The 25,056-nt window shown below is 43.0% G+C and overlaps 1 protein-coding gene across 1 annotated transcript in view; it reads left to right on the forward strand.

Moving 5' to 3' along the window:
* PPP3R1 (protein phosphatase 3 regulatory subunit B, alpha) overlaps positions 1-25,056 on the forward strand; it is a 44,938-nt gene that overhangs the window by 10,006 nt on the left and 9,876 nt on the right. The window contains exons 2-3 of the mRNA XM_075863108.1: positions 13,634-13,673; positions 23,619-23,795. Coding sequence (XP_075719223.1) covers positions 13,634-13,673; positions 23,619-23,795 — 217 coding nt within the window. The remainder of the gene's footprint in view (positions 1-13,633; positions 13,674-23,618; positions 23,796-25,056) is intronic.

A 25,056-nucleotide genomic window follows, 5' to 3' on the forward strand; every position in this document is an offset into this window, starting at 1 on the left:
TATCCAAGCGATTCTGAGATTGTTTTCTCGTGACATATTGTACTTTATGTTAGTGAAAAAATTTGGTTGATAAATTCAATATTTATTTGTAAAAAACACCAAGATTTGGAGAAAATTTGCAAAAATTAGCATTTTTCTCAATTTAAATGTATCTGCTTGTGAAACAGATAGTAATACCACACAAAATAGTCACTAGTTAACATCACCCATATGTCTACTTTATGTTTGCATCGTTTTTTGAACATTGTTTTATTTTTCTAGGAGGTTACAAGACTTAGAACTTTAGCAGCGATTTCTCATATTTTCAAGAAAATTTCAAAAGGTGATTTTTACAAGGACCAGTTCAGTTCTGAAGTGGCTTTGAGGACCTTATATATTAGAAAGTCCCCATAAATCACCCCATTTTGAAAACTGGACCCCTCAAAGTATTCAAAACAGCATTCAGAAAGTGTATTAACCCTTTAGGCGTTTCACAGGAATTAAAGCAAAGTAGAGGTGAAAGCTACAAATTTCATTTTTTTTTTACAAAATTCATTTGTAATAAATTTTTTTCTATACCACAGGAGGTTTTACCCGAGAAATTTAACTTATTATTTATTGCCCAGATTCTGCAGTTTTTAGAAATACCCCACATGTGGCCCTAGTGCGGTCATGGACTGAAACACCGGCCTCAGAAGCAAAGGAGCACCTAGTGGATTTTGGGGCCTCCTTTTTTTTAGCATATATTTTAGGTACCATGTCAGGTTTGAAGAGGTCTTGTGGGGCCAAAACAATAAAGACCCCCAAAAGTGACCTCATTTTGGAAACTACACCCCTCAGGGAATTTATCTAGGGGTATAATTAGCATTTTGAACCCACAGTTTTTTTTGCTAAATTTATTTGAATTAGTTTGTGAAGGTGAAAATCTACTTTTTTTCTGAAAAAACGTAGAAATTTGTAATTTTTTCAAGGAATAAAAGAGAAAAAACACCCCAACATATGTAAAGCAATTTCTCCTGATTATAGCAATACCCCATATGTGGTAATAAACTGCTGTTTGGACCCACAGCAGGACTCAGAAGGGAAGGAGCACCATTTGGATTTTGAAATTCTGATTTTGCTGGTATAGTTTTCAGTGCCATGTCGCGTTTGAATTGCACTGGAGGGAACAAAATAGTGGAATCCCCCGGAAAGTGACCCCATTTTGGAAACTACACTCATCAAGGAATTTTTCTAGGGGTAAAGTTAGCATTTTGACCACACGGTTGTTTTGCTGAATTCATTGGAATTATTCTGTAAAGGTAAAAATCGACTTTTTTTCTGAAAAAAGGTAGCCATTTTTAATTTTTACAAGGAATAAAGGCGAAAAAGCACCCAAACATTTCTAAAACCATTTCTCCCGATTACGTAAATACGCCATATGTGGTAATAAAGTGCTGTTTGGACCCACAGCGGGGCTTAGAAGGCAAGGAGCGCTATTTGGCTTTGGGAGCTCAAATTTAGCTGAAATGGTTTTTGGGTGCCATGTCGCATTTGCAAAGCCCCTGAGAGGCCAAAACAGTGGAAACCCACCAAAAGTGGAAATTACACCACTTAAAGAATCTATCTAGGGGTATAGTGGGCATTTAGACCCCACAAGTCTTTTGCAGGATTTATTAGAATTGGGCCATGAAAATGAATATCTACATTTCTTCCACTAAAATGTTGCATTTTTTTCAATTTTACAAAGGATAAAGGGGGTAAAAGCCCCCCAACATTTGTAAAGCAATTTCTCCCGAGTACGGCAATACCCCACGTGTGGTCATAAATGGTTTTTCATTAGAAAGTAATTAACCCTTTCTGGACTGATCCATTTTTTTCTTTTCCTTTTTAGTTTTTTCCTCCCCGCGTTCGAAGAGCCACAACTTTTTTATTTTTCAGTCAATAGAGCGGTATGAGGGCTTATTTATTGAGGGACGAGCGGTCGTTTTTATTGGTACCATTTTTTGGTACATACAACTGTTTGAGCACTTTTTATTACATTTTTAGCTAGAGCGAAGGTGACCAAAAAAACAGCGATTTTGCCGTTTTAAATTCTTTATTTTTCACGTGAGACGCTCCATACATCACCCCCCACACTAAGACATGCTATGTTGTGGTGCGCGAAGGGGTTAATGCGCAGCGCATGGTGCGGAGTGAAAATTACAATTTTCCACTCATATGCCACTTTAGTGCACTATATGTTATGCCCAGTTTGTGCCACTGAAGACAAATACCTCATAAAATATTAACCGGGTTCTCCCGGGTATGGCGATGCCATATCTGTGGACGTAAACTGGTGTTTGGGCACGCTGCAGGGCTCAGAAGGGAGGGAGCGTCATTTGGCTTTTGGGGCGCAGATGTAGCTTGGTAGTTGTTCTGTTTGGGGTTTTACTGGTGTTTCAGTTTGTAATGTGGGGGCATATGTAATCTGTGCGGGGTACATCAGGGTACATGTTATCTGTGCGGGGTACATCAGGGTACATGTTATCTGTGCGGGGTAAATCAGGGTATAATAAGAGGGTATAATAATGCAGTAAATAAATAATAATCCGCAGATATGTGACCGGTGTCGCACTGGTAAATGGCGCCCAATCTTATCTGCTTTTGGAACACTCCGCACATTTTGCATCGCCATATTCTGAGAGCCAGAACGGTTTTATTTTTTCTCCACCGGAGCTGTGTGAGGGTTTATTCTTTGCGGGACAATCTGTAGTTTTCATTGGTACCATTTTGGGGTACCAGAAATTTTTTTGATCACGTTTTATTCCATTTTTTGGCAAGCAAGGTGACCAAAAACCATCAATTCTGACAATGTTTTTTATTCGTTTTTTTATGGCCTTCACCCTGGGCTATAAATGACCATTATACTTTATTCTGCGGGTCGATACGATTACAGCGATACCAGATGTATATAATTTTGTTATGTTTTGCAGCGTTTGTGCAATAAAATCACTTATTTATAAAATAAATACATTTTTGTGTCACCCTATTCTGAGAGCCATAACGTTTTTATTTTTCAGTCAAAAAAGCGATGTAAGGGCTTGTTTTTTGCGGGACGGGATGTAGTTTGTATTGGTACCATTTTGGCGTACGTGCGACTTTTTGATCACTTTTTATTGTATATTTTGGGAGGGTTGGTAACCAAAAAATTGTGATTCGGGCACTGTTTTTTGTTTATTTTTTTTGCGGTGTTCACCGTGCGGGAAAAATAATATTACAGTTTTATAGTTGGGGTCGTTACGAACGCGGCGATACCAAATATGTGTACTTTTTTTAACGTGTTAATTTTTTTCCTATAATAAAAGACTTATTATAGGAAAAAAAGCATTCTTTGTTTATGTCACTTCTAACTTTTATTTTTACACTTTTTAAAAACATTTTTATTATCTTTTTTTTACTTTTTTTACTTGTCCCACTAGGGGACACTTAGACTGGCAGCTCTGATCGCTGCTGGAACACATTACACTACACACGTAGTGTAATGTGTTCTAACTGTCATTGTGACGTGACAGTCACACTGACAGGAAGCATCGGAGGACCGGCCGGGGGCTGATCCTCCGAGGCTTCCGTACATGGCAACCCGGAGGTCATTGTCTGGCCTCTGGTTGCCATGATAAGGATCGCCAGCCCCCGCAAATACATGTGGGGGGCTGCCGATCCGCTGTAAACCTCTTCGATGTGGTGATCGCAATCGACCACCGCATCGAAGGGGTTAATTGCCGATTTCAGCGGCGACAGGCCGCTGATCGGCAACGGGGAGAGCAGGGCTGACACCCTGCACAGTTAACCGCCGCTGCGGTGTAGCGCCGCGCGGCGGTTAACTGTTAAAGCGCGGACGTAACTGTACGCCAAGGTGCGCAAAGTTACTGCTCACCTGGACGTACAGTTACGTCCAGGTGCGGGAAGGGGTTAAGGCCCCATGCACACGACCGTAAATCATCTCCGTATTTGCGGACTGCAATACGGTCTGCAATTACGGACCCGTTCCATTTTATTGGCCGCGGACACCTTTCCATATCGCTATGGAAGGGTGTCCGTGCTGCAGAACTGCCGTGAATTATGGAGCATGTCCTACTTTGCGGGCCGTGCTCCCATACTTTGTATGGGATGGAGCACAGACCGAAAATGTGGCCGGTCGTGCCCGCAATCGCGGGCCACTATTACAGACATGGCCGTGTGCATGAGGCCTTACAGGTTGTTGTACGTGGTTAAACATTGATCTTGATGTACGTATTGTATTTAAATTGCAGTCTATAAAGATTTGTACATAAGCTTTATAAATATTCCCTTTACAAGCCTTGGACTTTAGTGCCCCTTTACAATGTCCTTAACTTTCAGGTCTCTTGTACAGTCGTATTTGGTATCATTTTCTATGCTCTCCTTTTGGTAACGTCCCTTCTATATAATCTGTTGTCTTGCCATTGGCGCTCTCCCCTCCCCCATAATTTTTTTTCTTATTCTTTCCATGTTATTCTCCAGTCTTGGTGATTTGCTTGTGTGGCAGCAGGGAGGGCTGCGTTACATCAGTCATGTGCGTTGGTGGAACGATTCCTCTCTGTAGTGTAAGCGACGGCTGCAGTTTTATTTTCTCTACACCCACCTACAGGACAGTAAGGGTATGTTCACACGAGGTCATTACGTCCGTAATTGACAGACGTGTTTCGGCCGCAAGTACCGGACCGAACACAGTGCAGGGAGGCGGGCTCCTAGCATCGTAGTTATGTACGACGCTAGGAGTCCCTGCCTCGCTGCCGGACAACTGTCTCGTACTGAAAACATGATTACAGTACGGGACAGTTGTCCTGCAGAGAGGCAGGGACTCCTAGCGTCATACAGAAGTATGATGCTAGGAGCCCGGCTCCCTGCACTGAGCTCGGTCCGGGACTTGCGGCCGAAATACGTCCGTCCATTACGGACGTATTGACCTCGTGTGAACATACCCTAACACTAAACTTTGCCTGTATTCAGGAATGCCCTCTGCAGCAGCATCACGAAGCAGCCCACGTTTCTGTGCAAAGAAAAATGGACTGTTGTTTTTTGTTTTTTACTGCATGTTTTAATCATAAAGAATAAAATAACGGTTTATTCTCACGCCCCTAGAAGGAGGTGCTGGTGAAAGGGTGTTTAGTTTAAATCTCCTTACAATAATTCGGCAGGGAATACAGCTCAGTCCACGCTCAGTCCTGCTGCCTACAGTGGAGCACGATACCGTGTCACATCCGGGCACGCTCAACCTAGGCTCCACAGACTTTCCAACAGTCCACAACTTCATTGCTCTGTCAGAGCGAATCGGCGACGAACGGATGGCCAGCTCTGATTACTGACGTGAATACTCTCTGCACCGCCGCCTCACCGGGTCTGTAGTGTAGCAGCCCCGTGAGACACCGCAGCAGCCTACCGTTCTGTCACAATCGAGCAACACAGTGACATCTGCTACAATTTGCCAGTGGATCAGTCCTACTGCTTGATGCTATACCTATTACTATAAGTATCAATGGACTTCTGAATTGAATTAGATAACATTGGATCATTTGACTTATGTGCCACTGTTTGATGCCATATACGTTATTATAAGAACCAATGGACTATTGAACCCACTTATACAATACTGGGCCACTCTGGGTAGCCCTCCTATTCCTTCTCCTAGTATATAGCTAAATACTTGTAAGCAACCACTTCCGATAATCAGAATCACAATCGCAGATCTTCATGTATTCTAGAAAAAAAAAATGGCAAGGAATCGCCTTTTGTAAGCACACGTTGTTCGATGGTTTTTCAAGCCGATTAGTGAATCACATGAGATATCACTGAATCCAATGCATTATTGAAGCATGTAAAGATACCTTTAATGTACAGAGAATTGGTCGAAACCATGGATGGGGGAGGGGTTGTTATATAAATAAGGCCACGGCTTTAGCTCTGTCAGTTGCAGGGTTTATTTTGGTGTGGGCTAAAAAGTCATAGTGCTTCTGACTTGAGTTTTAAAAAAAATTTGTCAAGATTTTTTACAGTATTATTGGTTCAAGTAAGGCTTTGTTCACATTTGCGTTTTTTTGTTCAGTCATAGGAACTGGAAAACAAAAATAATGGAAATGCAAGATCCGTTGCATGACTGACACTAACGCACCCGTCCATGTACCGGACAAAATAGCGCTGCAACCTGCTCTGCTTTTTTTGTGGGGCAAAATCTTCAACAGAGCGTCCAACGCAGATGTGAACAGGGCCTAAAATAGCATTGTCAAATTAAACCTTTAAAATATGTATCTTTTGTCTCTCTTTTACAAGCTGTAGGCTCTTATATCTAAGGGTATGTTCAGACGGTTCACAAAATACGGCTGAAAATACAGAGGTGTTTTCAAGCGAAAACCGCTCCTGATTTTCACCCGTTTTTTAAATCAAACTAGCATTTTTCACTGCGTTTTTGGAGCTGTTTTTCTATTGAGTCAATGAAAAACGGCTCAAGAAGTGACATGCACTTCTTTTTACACACCGTTTTATGAAAATATGGCCTAAAAAACACGCTGTCCGAACAGAACGCTGTATTTCACATTGAAATCAATGGGCAGGTGTTTGTAGGCGTTCTGTTTCCGTATATTTAGGGACGTTTACGGCCCGAAAAACGGCTGAAGTGAGCCCGTGTGAACCCTTTATCAGTTCGTTACACGACATAAACCCTGAAAGGTTGCAGCTATAGGCAGGTTTTCTTCAGACCTGTACACGGGTTTTATGTGAAGTCTGTGCACTTTATGTAACACTAAGACATTACAGCATGCCCGGAGAATCTCCCCTGACCGTATAACACGTTCCACAGACTGCTCTGTAAGGGATACTACAGAATACCCTGAGGGAATCCTGAGCGTTTCACACTCCACAGCGGTAGATTGCGCTGTTATTGTGTAGTAGATCAGATCTCATTAACATCCATTCTGTGGCAAAACTATTCACCTCCCTTGGATTGTTTTGTGTACCATTACATCATAGGGGATTCAAGTAGACTTATTTATTCATTATTTTTTTTACACTAACAATATTTAGAGGGGGTTGTCCGATGACCAAACCAGCATTCAATCCGCTATTCAACAGTAATAAAGCACTTTACTCATTTACGGTTAGTCTAAAAAAGTTACGTCACGCGCACACACAAACTCATAGTGCTGTTTGACGTTGTGTGGGATTGCAGTTGCGGTCCCATTCAAGTGAATAGGACTGAGCTACAATCCCAGGCACAGCCGCTACCGATCTGTACAGCGCTGTGCTTGGTAAACACGGAAGAGGCTGCAGCGACTAACGCCCGGACACTTCAGCTGATTGGTGGGGGTGTCAGGAGTCGGACTCTCACCGATCTCATATTGGTGACCTATCCTAAGGATAGGCCATTAATAACAATTTTACAGACAACCTCTTTGGTTTTCATTTTGACATTAATCTCTACAGAGTAATCTACAAGCATTTCAATTAATAAAGACCTTTTCATATCAATATGTTAGTTCTTTTAAGAAAAATCCCCTAAGCAGGTATTCCCATCTCAATCAATTATGACATATCAATGGGATATTGCATAAATGTCTGATAGGTATGGGGCACTCTTCTGGGACCCCCTACCCATTGGGATAATGGGGGGTACCCTGACTCACGCTGATGCAAAGCAGGCCCTTGTTATAGCAACGTGATTTGGGAGAAGCAGATGACCGCCAAATTAAATCAGCGAATGGGGGTCATGAGACCTATGATGATACAATAGGTGAAGGTCTCAAAGACCTCCAGTGGATATTACCGAAGTAAAGAAGATGGAAATACTCCTTTAACATCTGTGTGACTGGATATCGGCTGTCTTACATGTTGATACGAAGTTCTCGTTCTCCTTTACCTGTTCAAGTTAGATGCGAACACAAATTGAGTTGGTCATTAAAGTATAACTAAACTTTTAACAAATTTTGACATGTCATAGTGACGTGTCAAGTTTTGATCAGCGAGCGCTGAGACCCCAAACGATCCCTAAAACGAAGCGGCAGAAGCACTCAGGGGAGCACTTTGCCGCTCTGTTTCTGATTTGGCTTTCCACGGAAAGCTGAGTGAGCGGTCTACAGACCCATAGACTTTCTATTGAGCCCGTACACCGATCCAAGATCGCATCAGAAACTAAGCGGCATATCGCTAACTAGAGCGCTTTTGCTGTTTAGTTTTAGCACTCAGTGGGGGTCTAAGTGATTGGACCCTCACCGATTAAAAAAAAAAAATTCTGACATGTAAAATGTTTAGTTACACATTTAGGGCCAGTTCACATGGAGTTTTTTGATGCAGAAAACGTGTAAAAAAAAAAAACAAACCGGAAAAAGTCTTTCGGGAAAAAGAAGGGTCATGCCTTATCTTCGGGCGTTTACGTCTCTGACCTCCCATTGACATCAATGGGAGGCAGAGAAAGCGTATTTCGCTGCGTTTTTTGCCGCAGCGCTCAATGGCTGCGGGTGAAGAGCAAAATCTGCCTCAAAATTCCAAACAGAATTTTGAGGCCGATTTTCTGCCTGCAAAACACTCACTGTGAACCGAGCCAGTGTTTATAAAGCCGGGCCTGTGTGGTTTTTGGCTTTATGTAGAGGGTTGCTGTCTTGCTCTCCAGTCTTTGCTCTCTAGCGGGCTGCAGCATGTTTATTTCCTGGATTTTGTAGCATTTGTTTTACCTCCGGCATATTTGCACTTCTAGTATCATGTTAAGAGGAGCAAGTTTTGTATACAAATCAGTACAAGATAGATTACGTTAGAGATAACGATCATCATTAAAGCATGACAAGACAGTAGTTATATAGTACGGTTGGAAAAAGATATGTCCATACAGTTTAACTATGTGTAGTATATACTTCTACTCCAGCATCCCACCAAATCTCCTACATTTATAGATTTCGGCCATGATTGATCATATGTGTTCACGTGATCACTCCAATCACAAAGAGAATGTTTACATAATAAAGAGGTTTCTTTTCCGAACGGATTTGCCAGAAGTTTGAACCTGTTAGGCCCTGTTCACACAGAGGAAGAACATACCGCTTTTTCTCCCGCATGTTGCTTAAAGCCGCCGCAGAAAAAAAATGCTTCCACCTCCCATTGAAATAAATGAGGCGGTTTTGGCGCTGATTCCGATGCAGTTTCCGCTTCAAAATCAGCACGAAAAAACTCATGCTTTGTTTAGACTAAAAGTAGGGCCAAAACGTAGTGTGTATGCCAGGGAATCTCCCGATATACAAGCTAAACATGTCCATAGGGCTCCATAAGCCCAATGGAGGCCAGTGTGTCAGGCTGGTATACGTTGGCATACTTTTCTTTTAGTGTAGTATAGGTGTTTGTTTGTTGTTTTTTTTTGTTTGTTTTTTTAACGTGGCGGCCTTTGTGTGACACATGCCATTGTGGGGCGTAAGTCGCAGGCATACGTTTATCGTATACATCGTGAGCTTTTTATTTAAACAGATATCATAGCCTATGGGTAACAGGGGCATCCGTCACCCAGAGGCTATAATGGTATCTGTTTAAGGGATACGTTATGAACTGTCGTGACCCCTTTTCACGACTTGTGTGTTAACCGGATACCATTATAGATTCTGGGTGACTGATCCATCAAATACTACTTTTATAGTACATGTTGAGAGCATTTTCCGGCGTGTGTCAAATGAGGCAAAAAATCTTGATGTGAACATAGCTCATGACGTTTGTGTAACAAAGGCCTGTGGCGTATGCAATGCAGTGGCATATGTCACCCATAGACTCCCATGTTAAAAATAAAAATGTATACTGCGCAGTATATGGCTATTTGCATGGTTCCGTTGGATGGAATATTGTAGTCTACTACACTAATCCATGGCTCATGGCTAATCCATGATGTATACCAATCAGTCAGGTCAAAAGAACACCAATTATGTAATATACAAAAGGTATGTGCAGTCTCAAGGTCGCCTTCCCACGTAGCGTAAACGCTGCGAAATTTGCGCAACATAATTCTGTGTGTAAATTCTGCAGCATTTACAGTAGCAGGAAAGTGGATGAGATTTAGAAAAAAAACGTAGTGTAAACGTTAATAAATTGACCTGTGGTGCGAAATGTAATTCCACAGCACGTCAATTTATATTGCGATGTTGTGCGGTTTCCCCATTTAATTTAATGGGGATGCAAAACCCGCAACAGAAAGCCAAGTTTGCGACTCTTGCGGTGTATTAGTCGCAATTTCGCAGCAAAAATCGCAGATATGGGAGAAAAAGAAATCCTCCCTCCTTCCTGCAATACGGACTCCTGGGATGACCTTTCATCCCCTGTAACCACTGCAGCCAATCAGAGGCTGCAGCATCACGTGACCTGTAACGTCATCCAAGGAGGCTGTACTACGCACAGAGAAGGCAGAGGGGGTAAGTATGAGCGCTTTTTTCCACTGCGGAAATTCCGCCCGCAAAAACGTAGTTTAGCTTATGAAAGGAGCATCTTTTACCAAAGTATATTCAATTAAAAAAGCCCATGAACTCCCCTATATAGAGGTTGTTAATCACATCTAGCAAAACTGGATATACAACTTAGGTCAGAAGAAAGATAAAGAAATGGATCCAGCGCTGTGTCCTCTGAAGTCTTTTAAAAGGAAACTATTTCCAAGTTTTATTGAAGAATTGAGAAAAAATTAAAAACAATGGCATAGTAGGAAAATATTCTCAAATGGAATGAGGATTTATGGCAGTGTAAGCGGTGCCTACGCGTTTCTGACGCTTGCAGCGTCCTTAGTCATGGCTTTTATGACTAAGGACGCTGCAAGCGTCAGAAACGCGTAGGCACCGCTTACACTGCCATAAATCCTCATTCCATTTGAGAATATTTTCCTACTATGCCATTGTTTTTAATTTTTTCTCAATTCTTCAATAAAACTTGGAAATAGTTTCCTTTTAAAAGACTTCAGAGGACACAGCGCTGGATCCATTTCTTTATCTTTCTTCTACTTCATACGTGTGCCGACACGAGGACCCGTGCGCAAGTCCACAAATGCGATAAGGTGAGCTGGAGGAATCCTCCCTAACATTTTTTCTACAACTTAGGTCACTTATGTGACCGCTTTAGGCTTCGCTCACATCTGCGTCAGGATCCCGTTCTGACGGAGCTTCCCTTCAGAGCGGGACCCTGACTGAAACAAACGTTAACCGTAGCTGATTAGTGGGGGTCCGACCGATTATGGGAATGGGCTTAACTTGCTATTCCTGGAAGCCACATAGGAACGGTAGTGTGCATGCTCCACCACCGCTCCATTCATTTCTATGGGGCTGCCGAGTGCTATTTTCGGCAGCCCCATAGAAATGAATGTAGCGGTGCGTGTGTATCTATGGTAACAAATACTTATTTGGCATCATTGTAACAATAACCTGTACAATAAAAAGACTAAATAATTGTATGCAGTCAACTGCTTAATAATAAAAAGAAAAAGCGCAAAGTTTTTTATTTTTTAAAGTTGTATTCACATTTATAAAATAGAGCAACTTCAGCTCTGGAATGATGGGTAAAAACGAAAATAATCTGTGTGGTCCTAAGGACCAAACCTAGTCTGGCAGTATGGGAACAAATCATATCCACGCAATTGGTGTCCGATTACCCACAATAAAACTTGTCAGAATTGGAATTTTTTCATAAGCGATGCGCTGCTCAGCAGATCACTGGGGCAACTTTACTCTATGACTTTGTATCGTTCAGACAAGTTCTTTAAGGGTTAAATAAAGCTTTTTGATGCCACATATTTCAGTAGCAATAGTTTTTCATATCCAGTCTGCTTTACGTCTTTTGCCTTGTATGAAATGTGATTGGTCAGCAGCGTCCCCTTTAAATAGTATCGCAATTCAGTCGTCAGTCCAAGGCCGTGTTTATGATGAGGTCCCATATAGGTGTGGGTTATGTGTCAGTCTTCAGAACTTGCTGTGTATGTGCAATCCCTTGGCCTTTTGCTCAGATTTGAAAAGTGATATGAGGAGGGGAATCCTTTCACATAAGAGGATCAATCCTGGCAGTGGGGCGGGGGACTGTCTGCTCAGACATCTGTTAAGTCAATTAAACAGAAGTTAAATAGCACAGTATAGTTCCTGCATGGCCGAGCACAAACTGGAATCTCCGCTGCCAGATGAAAGTTGAATACGTTTTACATGCGGAAAGCTGATCGAAAGAAGTTTACTAATGAAATATACAAATTACTGGCCAAGAACAGCTACTGTCATGTACACACAGGCAGGGCATGTCTGACTCACATATGCAATGATTCAGAAGATTATTTTTTATCTTTTTGCCTCCGAATACTAGTGGCACGAGAGGTGTCTGGCGGTAGCGTGTTGACCTACTCTCTGCTCCATAGGAATAACATACAGAAGGATGTCCAATTATTCGGCATGTTACTTTAAAGAGGACCGGTCACTCGGTCATATTTACTGACTTGAATAGCGCTGTCTCCCTGATTCCATGTCTGTTTCTCTTTCCTGAACCCCCCCCCCCCATTCCAGAGATATGGCCCACTGTGTTTGCTCCCTATATGCTTATTTGTGGCTGTTAGCCAACAGGGTGGGAACTACCCTCAAGCTGTCTTGTGCTGATTGGTCAGCACCAGAGGCAGGGGAGCTAGCTCCACCTCGTTGGATAACTACTGCAAATTGGCATCTAGAGAGCCAACGCAACAATGGGCCGTATCTCTGGAAAGGGGATGTCATGGGGAAAAATAAAAACCGTGCTGGAATCGGGGAGACAACGCTTTTCAGGTCAGTAAAGCGGTTCTGCTTGTATAACCTAGTGACAGGTCCTCTTTAAGAGTATGGAAAATATTCTTTTTCCAGAAGGAAGAACACTGTCCATCTAGTGCAGGGGTCAGCAACCTTAGAGCATGTTGGGAGTTGTGGTTTCACAACAGCTGAAGTGTCAAACAGCCAAACGCTTTATTATTCTAGCCAAAGGTTGTCCGAGCATGCTGTAGTGCCGAAGGTTACTGACACCTGCTCTAGTGCCACCTATAGGTGACTACCCTGTAAATCCGTGTCTGACCCTGGATAAAGCCTTGAAACACGACCTGGGTATATAGCCATACTAGTTGACTGTTGTAAAAAAATAGATCACCACCAGATTTACAATAATACATTCTGAAATTTTCAGTTCTAGAGATGCTGTCGGCATTTAATGAACATAGACCAGTTAGCATTGTCAGCACTCGCTAAACGTTTTCTGCCAACTCCTGTGGCCATATTGGCTGAGCATATAGAATACTCTACCATGTGTTTACTTCTAGTTTCCTTGCTTGTGTAAATTTATTTGGGCGTTGGTAAAGATGCAGTCACTTGATGGTTTAAGGTGAAAATTGTCTTTGAATAGGCTTCTCATATAAAAATGTACCCCCCAAAAATTCCCCCTGTAGTACAATGTCCTCATTTATCTTACTAGATGTATGACGGGTGGCTGAGCTGGGCAGGTTGTGTTTCTTGAAGTGAGACGGTTTACAGTAAGATTGAGCTGCAAAATCCAATTATGAATTTTATTTAAATTAAAGGGATTATCCGCTCGCGTTATTAACTATCAATTTTGGATCCATTGTGTTGCTAGTTCCTTCTGTTCCGAAGAAATTTGTTTTAATCTTGACTTCTTCTTTCAGGGAAATGAAGCAAGCTACCCGTTGGAAATGTGCTCACACTGTAAGTAATGCTCACGTTTAAAATACGTTTTAAGATGTTATTTATAAAACATAAAATAAAAAAAATAGACCGTATACTTTATGTACACTGCAAAACAGAAAGAGCCGCTGATCAGCAGATCGTCACAGGTCCGGCTACTCAAGACCCTGCAATTAGCAGTTACCGGGGGAAGCAGTTTCTGGCCATGTATTGTACTAAATGTTGGCTTTATGGATGGGCTGGGTCCACCAAAATGGGAGCCTCTCTTAGGATGAATTCCTACGCTTCCGATTCCGCACTGCAAATTACAGTACTATAATGTTTTGAAAACCCCATCCACATTTGTTGCAGATTTTTAACCTGGATTTCCCTCCTCCATTGTAGGGAGCTCTATTCACACAGAGTTTTTTGATGGGAAACCGCGCCAAAAAACTCGTCAAACGGCCCAAAAATGCCTCCCATTGATTTCAATGGGAGGCGGAGGTGTCGTCGTCCCGCGAGCGGTAAAACCGCCTCGCGGGGAAAAGAAGCGACATGCCCTATCTTCGGACGTTTACGCCTCTGTCCTCCCATTGACTTCAATGGGAGGCAGAGAAAGCGTATTTCACAGCGGATTATGCCTGCGGCGCTCAATGGCTGCGGGCGAAAAACGCAGCGAAAATCTGCGTGCAGGGAGAGGAAAATCTGCCTCAAACTTCCAAATGGAATTTTGAGGCAGAAATTTCGCCTGAGAGAAACTGTGTGAACATAGCCTAAATCCATGGTGAATCCACAGCACAATCTGCATGTAACACATGGATTTTGCTGCGTATCTGTGGCGCAATCTTCACCGAATTTCTGCTACATGAGGACCTGGCCCCATGCGCACAAACGTATTTTTGTGGCCGCAATTCACGAATTGCGACCCCCTTCATTTCAATGGGCCCATGCACACGACCGCGGACAAGTGTTCAGTTCTCCTGCAGCGCCACCACAGGAGAAATGAAGCATTAAATAAATGTCCTGTCTGCGTAATGCACGGACGTGTCGGGTCCTAAAGAGACGCTCTGTCCAATGGATTGGAGTCAAAGTTCCTGAGCACAATAACTGAAATTGTATTTTCTAAATCGAACTCCTTTTTAAGAGTTTTTCCTTTCACATTCGTTATTTTGCTTTTTAAGGTGTTTTTTTTTTTGTTAATGGTGGCCTTGTCTTTTGAGACATGGTTCTCCGAGGGGAAATCCTCAACATTGCAGAATGTAAACGTGCCCTTCTTTTTGATTTTGTACAGTACACTGGAATACAAGTGTCTATGTATATCTTCAAGGGCATTGCCTGTGTAATGTGAGCCAGGAGATGGAAATAGATGCCTTGCCTTCAGCTTCCAGTGCTGTGGATATGAATCAAACAGACTTTGTTTAGACAGCGATTTCTTTTTAGTGGGTTATTCTTTAGTGTTAAGCTCAGACGATGGGAGTAAAAGGTGTCTTGTAATGTCCTTATCAAACTGCTTCACATGTAAAATAAGGTTGAACAAGGTGTAAGGTGGCACGTCTTTATTCTAGCGTGTGCTTTTATTTATGAAGGGACACTAGACCGGATTCACACTTAGAGTATGTACACACTGCTTATTTTCGGCTGTTTTTGGGCCGTAAACGTCCAAAAACGGAAGCAGAACTCCTCCAAACGACTGCCCATTCTTTATAATAGGAAAAAACGCTTTCTGTTCCGAAGGGGCGTTTGTTTTTATTACGCGGCTTTTTTGAAAAAAGGCCGTAAAAAACGCAGCGAATAACGCTAGTTAATTAAAAACATCTGAGTCAGGAGCTGTTTTCCCTTGAAAACTGCTCCGTATTTTGTTTTTTTTCGCTAAGCGTGTGAACATGCCCTTACAATGCATACAGAAAGTCCTCAGTTCTTTCACTTTTTTTCACATGTTATGTTGAGTCCTTGTGCTAATATAAAAAAAATCTAGTTTTCCCCATCATTCTGCACTCAATCCCCCATGATGACCAAGTGAAAACAGAATGTTAGTTCTTTGCTAATTTATTGAAAAGAAAAAACTAAAATATTGCATCAACATAATTATTCAGACTCTTTACTCAGGACTTAGGTGAAGCACCTCTGGCAGTGATAACGGCCTCCAGTCTTCTTGGTTATGATGCCACAAGCTTTGCACACCTGCGTTTGTGGATTTTCTGCCTTTCTTCTCTGCAGATCCTCTCCAGCTCTGTCCGGTTGGATGGGGACCGTCAGCGGACAGCTATTTTCGGGTCCCTCCAAAGATGTTCGATTGGGTTCATGTCAGGACTCTGGCTCGACCACGCAAGGACATTCACAGAGTTGTCGCTAAGCCACCGTGTGCTTATGGTCATTGTCTTGTTGGAAGGTGAACCTTCAGACCAGTCTGAGGTCTAGAGCACTCTGGATCAGGTTTCCATTAAGAAGATCTCTGTACTTTGCTCCATTCATACTTCTCTTAGCCCTGATCAGTCTCCCTGTCCCAGCCGCTGAAAAACAGCCCCACCGCATGATGCCACTACTATTCTTCACTGTAGGGATGGTATTGGGCAGGCGATGAGCAGTGCTTTGTTTCCTCCAGACATGACGCTGTGAATTGAGGCTAAAATGTTCAATCTTGCTTTCATCAGACCACAGAATCTTGTTTCTGACAGTCCTTTAGGTGCTTTCTTGCAAACTCCAGGCGGCTTTCATGTGTCTTTTACTTAGGAGAGGCTTCTTTCTGGCCACTACCATAAATCCCAGGTTGGTGAAGTGCTGCAGTGATGGTTGACCTCCTGGAAGTTTCTCCCATCTACACACAGGATCTCTGGAGGTCAGAGTGACCCTTGGGTTCTTGGTCACCTCTCTTACCAAGGCCCTTCTCCCCCGATTACTTAGTTTGGTGCGGCGGCCAGCTCTAGAAGAGTCCCGGTTGTTCCAAACTTCCATTTAAGAATTACGGAGGCCACTGTGCTCTTGGGAACTGTCAGTGCAGCAGAATTTTTTTTGTAGCCTTCTTCAGATCTGCACCTCCACACAATCCTGTCTCTGACCAAACACAAAGCCATGATGAGGAAAGAACTGCCTGTAGAGCTCCGATATGTCAGATGTGAGGCCTTACATAGACAGGGGTGTGTCTTTCCAAATCACGTCCAATCAAATGAATTTACCACAGGTGGACTCCAATCAAGGTGTAGAAAAATGTCAAAGATGATCTAGAGAAATGGGAGGCCCCAGAGGGAAGTTTTCAAGTGTCATAGCAAAGGCTCTGAATACTTATGTCCATGGCAAATGTGAGTTGTTTTTTTTTTTTTTGAATACATTTGAAAAAAAATAAGAAAATTATTTTTTCACTTTGTCATTTTGGGGTATTGACTGCAGAATGATGGGGAAAACATGATGGTTTTTTTTGCCTAAGTCCTCATCATAATAAGTGAAAGGGTCTGAAGACTTTCCAAATACGCTGTACTATATGGTTGCGTAGTAGCTTTTGTCCCCTATTATCAGCCATTTCAGAGTAGCAAGAGGCTAAACCTGTAGTGTTTATTAGGAGATCCAGAAGAAATGTCTGTCCCCATAATCGCTGCTATAGCCCACATATGTCCAATTCTGAGAACTCCCATATACATTTCAGGTCTGGCCTATATAGATTATATATGATCGTAATGCCCTTTGAAGTTTAGGTGGGAGGGGTCATTGTCTGTAGGGGCTGTTAACTGGACTGTTTGTCACTGATTTCAGCATGATCTACTGACAAGCTGTGTGTATAGGTTGGTTTTTAACCCATCCGATGCTTTTGTGAGAGAAGCGGATAAAACATGCTATTTTCTTTAGTGAAACAAAATCCCCTTTCTGCATTATTAGCCCCTTAAGGACCAAACCTGATATGGCCTTAAAGGGGTTGGCCCATAAGGGACATTTATTGGATATCCACGGTATGTTATAAATGTCAGACGCGGGTCCCACCTCTAGCAAAAAACACAGCGAAATACGCTTTCTCTGCCTCCCATTGATGTCAGAGACGTAAACGTGCAAATATAGGGCATGACTCTTTTTTCCACATGACTGTTTTTCCGCTCGCAGGAAAAAAAAACTCCTTTGCCTCCCATTGAAATCAATGGGAGGCATTTTTGGTGCGTTTTCCGATGCGGTTTCCGCGTCAAAAAAACCTGTGTGAATTTAATCTTACAGGGACAGGCAAGCTCTTGTATTGGCTAAAGCGGCACAACAAAATATTGTATATAGGTTAATAGTGTTCAAATAATACAGCGGACTCATCTATGTGAGTGTGATGTATTCGTGAGGGTGTGGGGTCCTCCTCTCTCTGATTGGGCGGCTACAGGAGCCAGTTACCCAATCAATCACTGCATAGAGGGGCAGTGGGAGCGTTCCCTTTATGAATACATAGGACTTATAACTAGGAGTCCGGTGTATACATTGAATGCTCCTATTAGCCAAACAGCACAATATATTGTTGTGCCGTTTTAGCTAATAGTGAAGCGGGCCTGTCCCTGTAATATGTCCCTCTTACATAGGGCAGTGTAGTCCGATGACCGATCCGCTTAAAGGGTTTGTCTCAAAAAGGCAACATCTTTTCAGATGGAGGCCACCTGCCATTCGCTATACATTTGTAATAAAATGTAGTAATACCTGAGTGTCTCGAGTCAGCCAAAGCTACAACTGCTGAGCAGCTCCCCCCCGGCTCTTAGAGAGGGGTTCCAAGCAGGTGACCCACCTCCCTATAACAGCCATATGCCCTAATGGGTCATAAAAAATCCTCGGCACTCCAGAATATTTGGATGCAGGTTAAAGATTTGTATTGCAGTATGACAGTTATTTATTAACCGCGTGATGCGATACTCAAAATTATCTGCAGGAGACGTCACATGAGCTCGTGGTCGGGGCCATCCCTCCTGCACAACCACCGCCTCTGCGATTCTTCTTCAATTTTTTTTACATTTTTTTTTTTAGCATTTCGAATACGTGGCGGAATAATATGCATTGTATGAACTATGGTGTGGATCTCCCATGTATAGCTTCTATGTGCATTATGGCCTTTCTGTTGCATTATTCTTGTTAATCGTTCCCAGCAACTGCACCGGAAACCTGACGGACCTATTCAGAATGATTGTGCGTTTCTCTGCTGGACCATCAAATGCCAGATTAAAGAATTAGATTGTGCGAGTATTTTGTATAGCTGTACACAGGAAAAGTAGAGGGCTGATTGTATGAGATTGGAAAAACATGGCTGCTTTTTCCAGAAGAGCCATCCTTGTGGCTATGTTTGGTATTGCAGCTCAGCTCCATTCACTTATGTGCGTTCAACAGGGTCTATCATTTGCGTGAAAAAAATGCCACGTGCTTGCAGCCAAAGCTTTCCAAAATACATGGAGTTAGTTAATTGAATGTATAAGTTTAGAAACGGGCTGCTTGCAAATGTGTAACGTTTAATACAGGTCACACCTGTATACCACCACCTTCTTTTATATTTACTTTGTCAACATGAATCTGCCCGTAGTGTTGGCAGCTATTAATATTTCAAGGCGTGCTTGGTGTTTGTATGAGTGGATGATGAGCTGCTATTCATGAATGTAATATATGTAATTCTGCCCCAAGCTGATCTGTGGCCACAGGGAAAAGATGAGGTTCAGAACCCCCATGTTAGACATATCTAGTCCTAGGCACACGTGCTGTTCTATAATATACCAATTCTAAGATCTGTTCTCAGTCTGGTATACTGCGCAAGATTTATTAGTTTTCTGCACGTAATCTGCTCATTGCAATTAATGTATACAGAATTGGCCTGGATTTCTGTGGGATGTAATAAAACATACCGCAATTTTTTTTCTTAGTCTGTATATGAAGTTGTTCCCTGAAATTCCTTCCAGTGAAAGAAAATTCTGCAAGTGGAGTTCGTACAGTCCTGTAACACTCAGGCTTCGCCTTTTGTAGGATGCGCTTTTTAATTTTATTCTGTACATTAAAAATAAAGCAATGTATGGATCTGCATCAGAATCTCCTGTATCTGTGCAGGGAGGTGGTCATGTGGGTAAATCACCTGACCACCGCCATGTGTCCTATGAACGCGGAGACTGTTGCCGTCCATTATTTACACATGCTATCCATATGCAGCAGAGTCTCTTCAACTGAAGAGCCGGGGAAAGGAATAAGGAGACTGCTTCATGTAAATCTACAACAATTAGCAGTGTGCCGAGCTGCCGTATATTTTACGGCCCCCTTCCCTGATGATCGCAATGTCTCTGCTGCATAGAGTATCCAGATCTGGCTGTAACTAATCTGGACCTGATTTGGTTCATTTCCCAATAACGGTACCTGGATCAGAGGCTGTTAATTACTGTCAGACATGTACACCCTTAGGCTGGGTTCACACACACTATTTACGGACGTAATTCGGGCGTTTTAGCCCCGAATTATGTCAGAAAATGCGGCTTAAAAGCGTCGCCAAACATCTGCCCATTCATTTGGGTCTTACGATGTTCTGTGCCGACGGTCATTTTTTTTACGCGCCGCTGTCAAAAGGCGGCGCGTAAAAAAGACGTCAGCGTCAAAGAAGTGCCTGTCACTTCTTCAGACGTAAATGGAGCCGTTTTCCATGGACTCCATGGAAAACCAGCTCAAATTACGTCCGTAATGGACGCAGCAAAAGACTCCTGCACATGCCATTATGTCTGAAATTACGGTGCTGTTTCCGCATCAAAAAACTCGGCAAAATACTCAGTGTGAACATAGCCTAAGGCCTCATGCACACGACCGTAAAAACTCCCGTTATTACGGGTCGTAATTACGACCCGTAATAACGGGCTCATAGACTTCTATTGGCGACGGGTGCCTTCCCGTTTTCTCACGGGAAGGTGCCCGTGCCGTTGAAAAAGATAGAACATGTCCTATTTCAGGCCGTGATAACGGCACGGACAGTCCATAGAAGTCTATGGAGCTCTCGTAATGACGGGTGGCTACATGTGTGCACCCGTCATTACGGCAGCGTTGCTAAGCGACGTCAGTAAATAGTCACTGTCCAGGGAGCTGAAAGAGTTAACTGATCGGCAGTAACTCTTTCAGCACCCTGGACAGTGACTACCGATCAGTATAAACCTGTAAAAAATAAATATAAATAATATATAATATAAATAAAAATAAAAGACGTTCATACTTACCGAGAACTTCCTGCTTCCTCCAGTCCGGTCTCCCGCCCGTTGCCTTGGTGACGCGTCCCTCTCGACATTCGGCCCGACGGCCTGGATGACGTTTCAGGCCATGTGACCGCTGCAGCCAATCACAGGTCAATCACAGGCTGCAGCGGTCACATGGACTGCCGCGTCATCCAGGGATGTCGGGCTGGATGTGAAGAGAGGGACGCGTCACCAAGACAACGGCCGGGTAAGTATGAATTTCTTTAACTTTTATTACAGAAAAGGCTGTCCCTTCTCTCTATCCTGCACTGATAGAGAGAAGGGGCTGCCGATTAGTGCAGTGCTATTTTGCCGCCAAAAACGTGCTCGTAAATACGGGTGGAATACGGGTGACACCGGACCCATATTTACGTGCACGGGTTCGTAAATACTGGTGCAAAACGGGTGGAATACGTGTGACACCGGACCCGTATTTACGCCAGTATTTACGGGTGGGAAAAAATACGGTCGTGTGCATGAGGCCTAAGGCTGTGTTCACACAGCGTTTTTTTGCAGGAGGAAAATTCCTCCTGCAATAACTGCTCCAGACGGTTTTTGCACAGTGGTTTGACAAAAACTCGTCAAAACACTCGTCGAGGCGTTTTTTTTTTCCCGTTTCTGACTGATTGAAATGGGGTTTTGGAGGCGGAAACTGCCTCAAGATGGGTCATGTCGCTTCTTTTTACCGCGATGCGGTTTTTCCGCTCACGGTAAAAAAAACTCGTCCGCCTCCCATTGAAATCAATGGGAGCCATTTTCGGACGGTTTTTGACTAGTTTTGTGGAGCGGTTTCCACACCAAAAAGCTTGTCAAAATACTCAGTGTGAACAGGGCTTAAAGGATTCCAAAAGGTAAAATTTTGCTTTGGGCATCAAGGCCCAAAACACCCCAGTCCTATAAGGGTTAATGTAACAGTCTATGGCATTTCGGAAATGTTAGACTTAAAGTGGTTGGTCACTTTAAAGCTATGTTCACACAGAGCTGCGTAAAGGCACACCACGTATCCCGGCTGAAAAACCGCACCAAATTGTGGTGTAGTTTTTCAACCGGAATGTCTGCTGCGGAAGACTGCACCAAAAAAAAAAAAAAGATTCATACTTGCGATGCATCCCTCTGCTGTCTGGCCTCCTGGGATGACGTTTCATCACATGTGCCTGTGATTGGTTGCAGCGGTCACATGGGATGAAGCGTCATCCCAGGAGACCAGCCTGGACTAAGAAAAAGAAAAAAATATTCTACATCGCCAGAGTTCTGAGTTAATTTTTTTGCAGCGGAATCACTGCCTTTCCACTGCAAAAAAACGCAACAAAAGCAGCGATTACACAAATACAATTGACGTGCTGCGGAGTTAGGCTATGTTCACACGGGGTCTTTTGCCGAGTTTTTTGACGCGGAAACCGCGTCGCAAAACTCGGCAGAAACGGCCCGAGAACGCCTCCCATTGATTTCAATGGGAGGCGTCGGCGTCTTTTTCCCGCGAGCAGTAAAACTGCCTCGCGGGAAAAAGAAGCGACATGCCCTATCTTCGGGCGCTTCCGCCTCTGACCTCCCATTGGCTTCAATGGGAGGCAGGAGAAAGCGTATATCTCACTGTTTTATGCCCGCGGCGCTCAATGGCCGCGGGCGAAAAACGGTGCGAAAATCGGCGTGCAGGGAGAGGAATATCTGCCTCAAAGTTCCAAACGGAATTTTGAGGCAGATATTCCTCCCCCAAAATACTCCGTGTGAACATAGCCTAAAGGCCAATTTCTGAGCGTTTTTTTTACACAGCATGTGGATGAGATTTGTTCAAATCTCGCCCACTTTGCTGATACTTTATTATGCTGCGGATTTTCTGCAACTAAATCAGTTGCAGGAAAATCCGTAGTATCCGTAAATGTATTCTATATAGAGCCCCCACCCCGTCTCCCTGGGTCTTCCGTAGCATCCGTCAGGGGGGACCACGTCAGAAATGCTTTTCAGCCACTCTGTTCCAGCTTCTAAATGAGCATATTGAGCGCCAAAGTATTTTGCAGCGCTAGATTTCACGATGAAGGGGGAAAATGCAAAATTTCAACAAAATACATTCTGTCCCAATATACCTATAGCCTGAAGGGCAGATCCTGTGATGTACAGGGATAATAATGCTGCCGATCATTTTATTACAGAATTGCTGACTAGTCTTCCATTTATTTTTTCCCTCCCTCTGGTGTCGGTTGGATATGTACAGCCTTGTGTTTGTTTTGCGCACTTTTATATGATTGATCATCTTATGTTTTCCTGGCAGGTCTAATATTTTGGAGCATATCGGTCATTTGTCGTATGTAGGTATATGACCGGCTTTGAGGTCGCCTACATCCTGTTTAATCTTGATCGCACGGCTTTTCTCATGGTGCGTTGTAGGTCACAAAATTGTATTTTGATATTTTGTAGGTCTCTTATTTTGGGAGGTAGTTAGTATGGGATGTGCGCCGGTCTTGGGTTGCGTTTTGTCCTTTGGGCATAGAATAGATGAAATTCTCGTGCACTTATTCATTACTCTCCCGACTGTGCGTGAAATGACCGATCTGCTTAGCTTGTCCACATTAATTATGCCATGTGATGGTGTGGCATTAAGCGGGCATTAGCAGCTCCTTTCTGCTTACTCTGGATTCAGCAGACCTCTCAGGGAGCCTCAGATGTGACTACTATGTCTCGCGCTGGCAGAAAGCTCGGTAACTGGAAGCATTATTTCACATTGTCTGCAGAGGTCGATACATTGTAAGTGGCCTCGTTTATTATTCGCTCCTTCTTATAACTTACTTTTCCTTTTCAGTTGATGCTGATGAGATTAAACGACTGGGGAAAAGGTTTAAGAAACTCGATTTGGACAATTCCGGATCTCTCAGCGTAGAGGAGTTTATGTCGTTACCCGAGCTGCAGCAGAACCCTCTTGTCCAGCGAGTAATAGACATTTTTGATACTGATGGGAATGGAGAGGTCGACTTTAAAGGTAAGACTATTGTAGCCTTCTAGCCGTCAGCCTGTCATATTGATAGGCTTATGTATCTTTGCATTAGAAATCATTTGGCATCTTTTCCCTCCATTGATAATCTTTGACCTTTTTTTTAAAAAATGTTTTCATTATTTGTAGTCCATGTGTCGGCTTAGTTACGAACGCTTTATTAACTTGAACAAATTAGTATCACGGCCAGCTTCAGATTAAGTTGGAGGGAAAGGGCCAAGGTGATTTGCAGCTTTAAGACTCTTTAGACGTAAGACCTATTTGGCACTTTAATGCGTGTATCTTTGTAATGACGTCTGCCTGTATACACAATAATACATTACCCTGCAGGCTACAAGTTCAGGTCCAGACAACTGACTGCGTTTTATAACCATTCTAATGAATGCATATCCGTTCTTAAAGTGGATCTGGAAGATCTCCTATGCGGCCTCAGGGCAGCATGGGTTATAGGGGTGACGCTAAGCTCGGAGGTATCGTTTTCTGATTTTCTTCAGTGTTTTCATGTAAAAAAAACTGTTTAAATTCTGCCAGGACTGTGCCCACAGTGATTGACAGCTCTCCTTGTATCTGTCTGTATTAGGTAGAAGTAAAACTTCTCTCTACATTTGATCCAACCCAGTAGTGGCATATTAAATAAAATAGTCACAGCATTAATAAAGTGTTTCCTTACCAGTTAGACCATTATGAGGGCACAGACATGGAATAATTTAGATTTTCTGTGAATGTATCTGCTGTTGCACGGAGATCTGTACACAGTCCCTCTTACAGACCTGTGAGTACTCTGTGTGCCGCCTTCCGCTATCTCAGTAAAACACAGTACAATAATTCTGCATGCCACCTGTAGAAACCCTCTAATTTCTCTCATTCCCCTAATTTACCGTGTGCGTGAGGCGCTTGTCTTATGCTATGTATTTTCAGCTACTTGAATGGCAAATTTGTTAGACTATGGACACCTTTTTTATTTTTAATAGTCCGTGTGTTAAGTGTAACTTTGTAATTAGTCTTTATTAAAAAATAGCTGTTCTGTACCCTCTATACAGAACAGCTGTATCTCTCGTTTTACACTGAATCAGTCAGTCCAATGAACCTGCAGCGTCGGCGGGTCCTGCGTGTATCTGACATGCAGGATCCACCTGTTATGAACTTAAGGCTATGTTCACACAGAGTTTGTTTGTTTTTTTACACGGAAACCGTGCCAAAAAAACTCGTCAAAAACGGCCCGAAAATGCCTCCCATTGATTTCAATGGG

This window comes from Rhinoderma darwinii, chromosome 4, assembly GCF_050947455.1.
Source record: "Rhinoderma darwinii isolate aRhiDar2 chromosome 4, aRhiDar2.hap1, whole genome shotgun sequence".
Taxonomy (NCBI): Eukaryota; Metazoa; Chordata; class Amphibia; order Anura; family Rhinodermatidae; genus Rhinoderma; species Rhinoderma darwinii.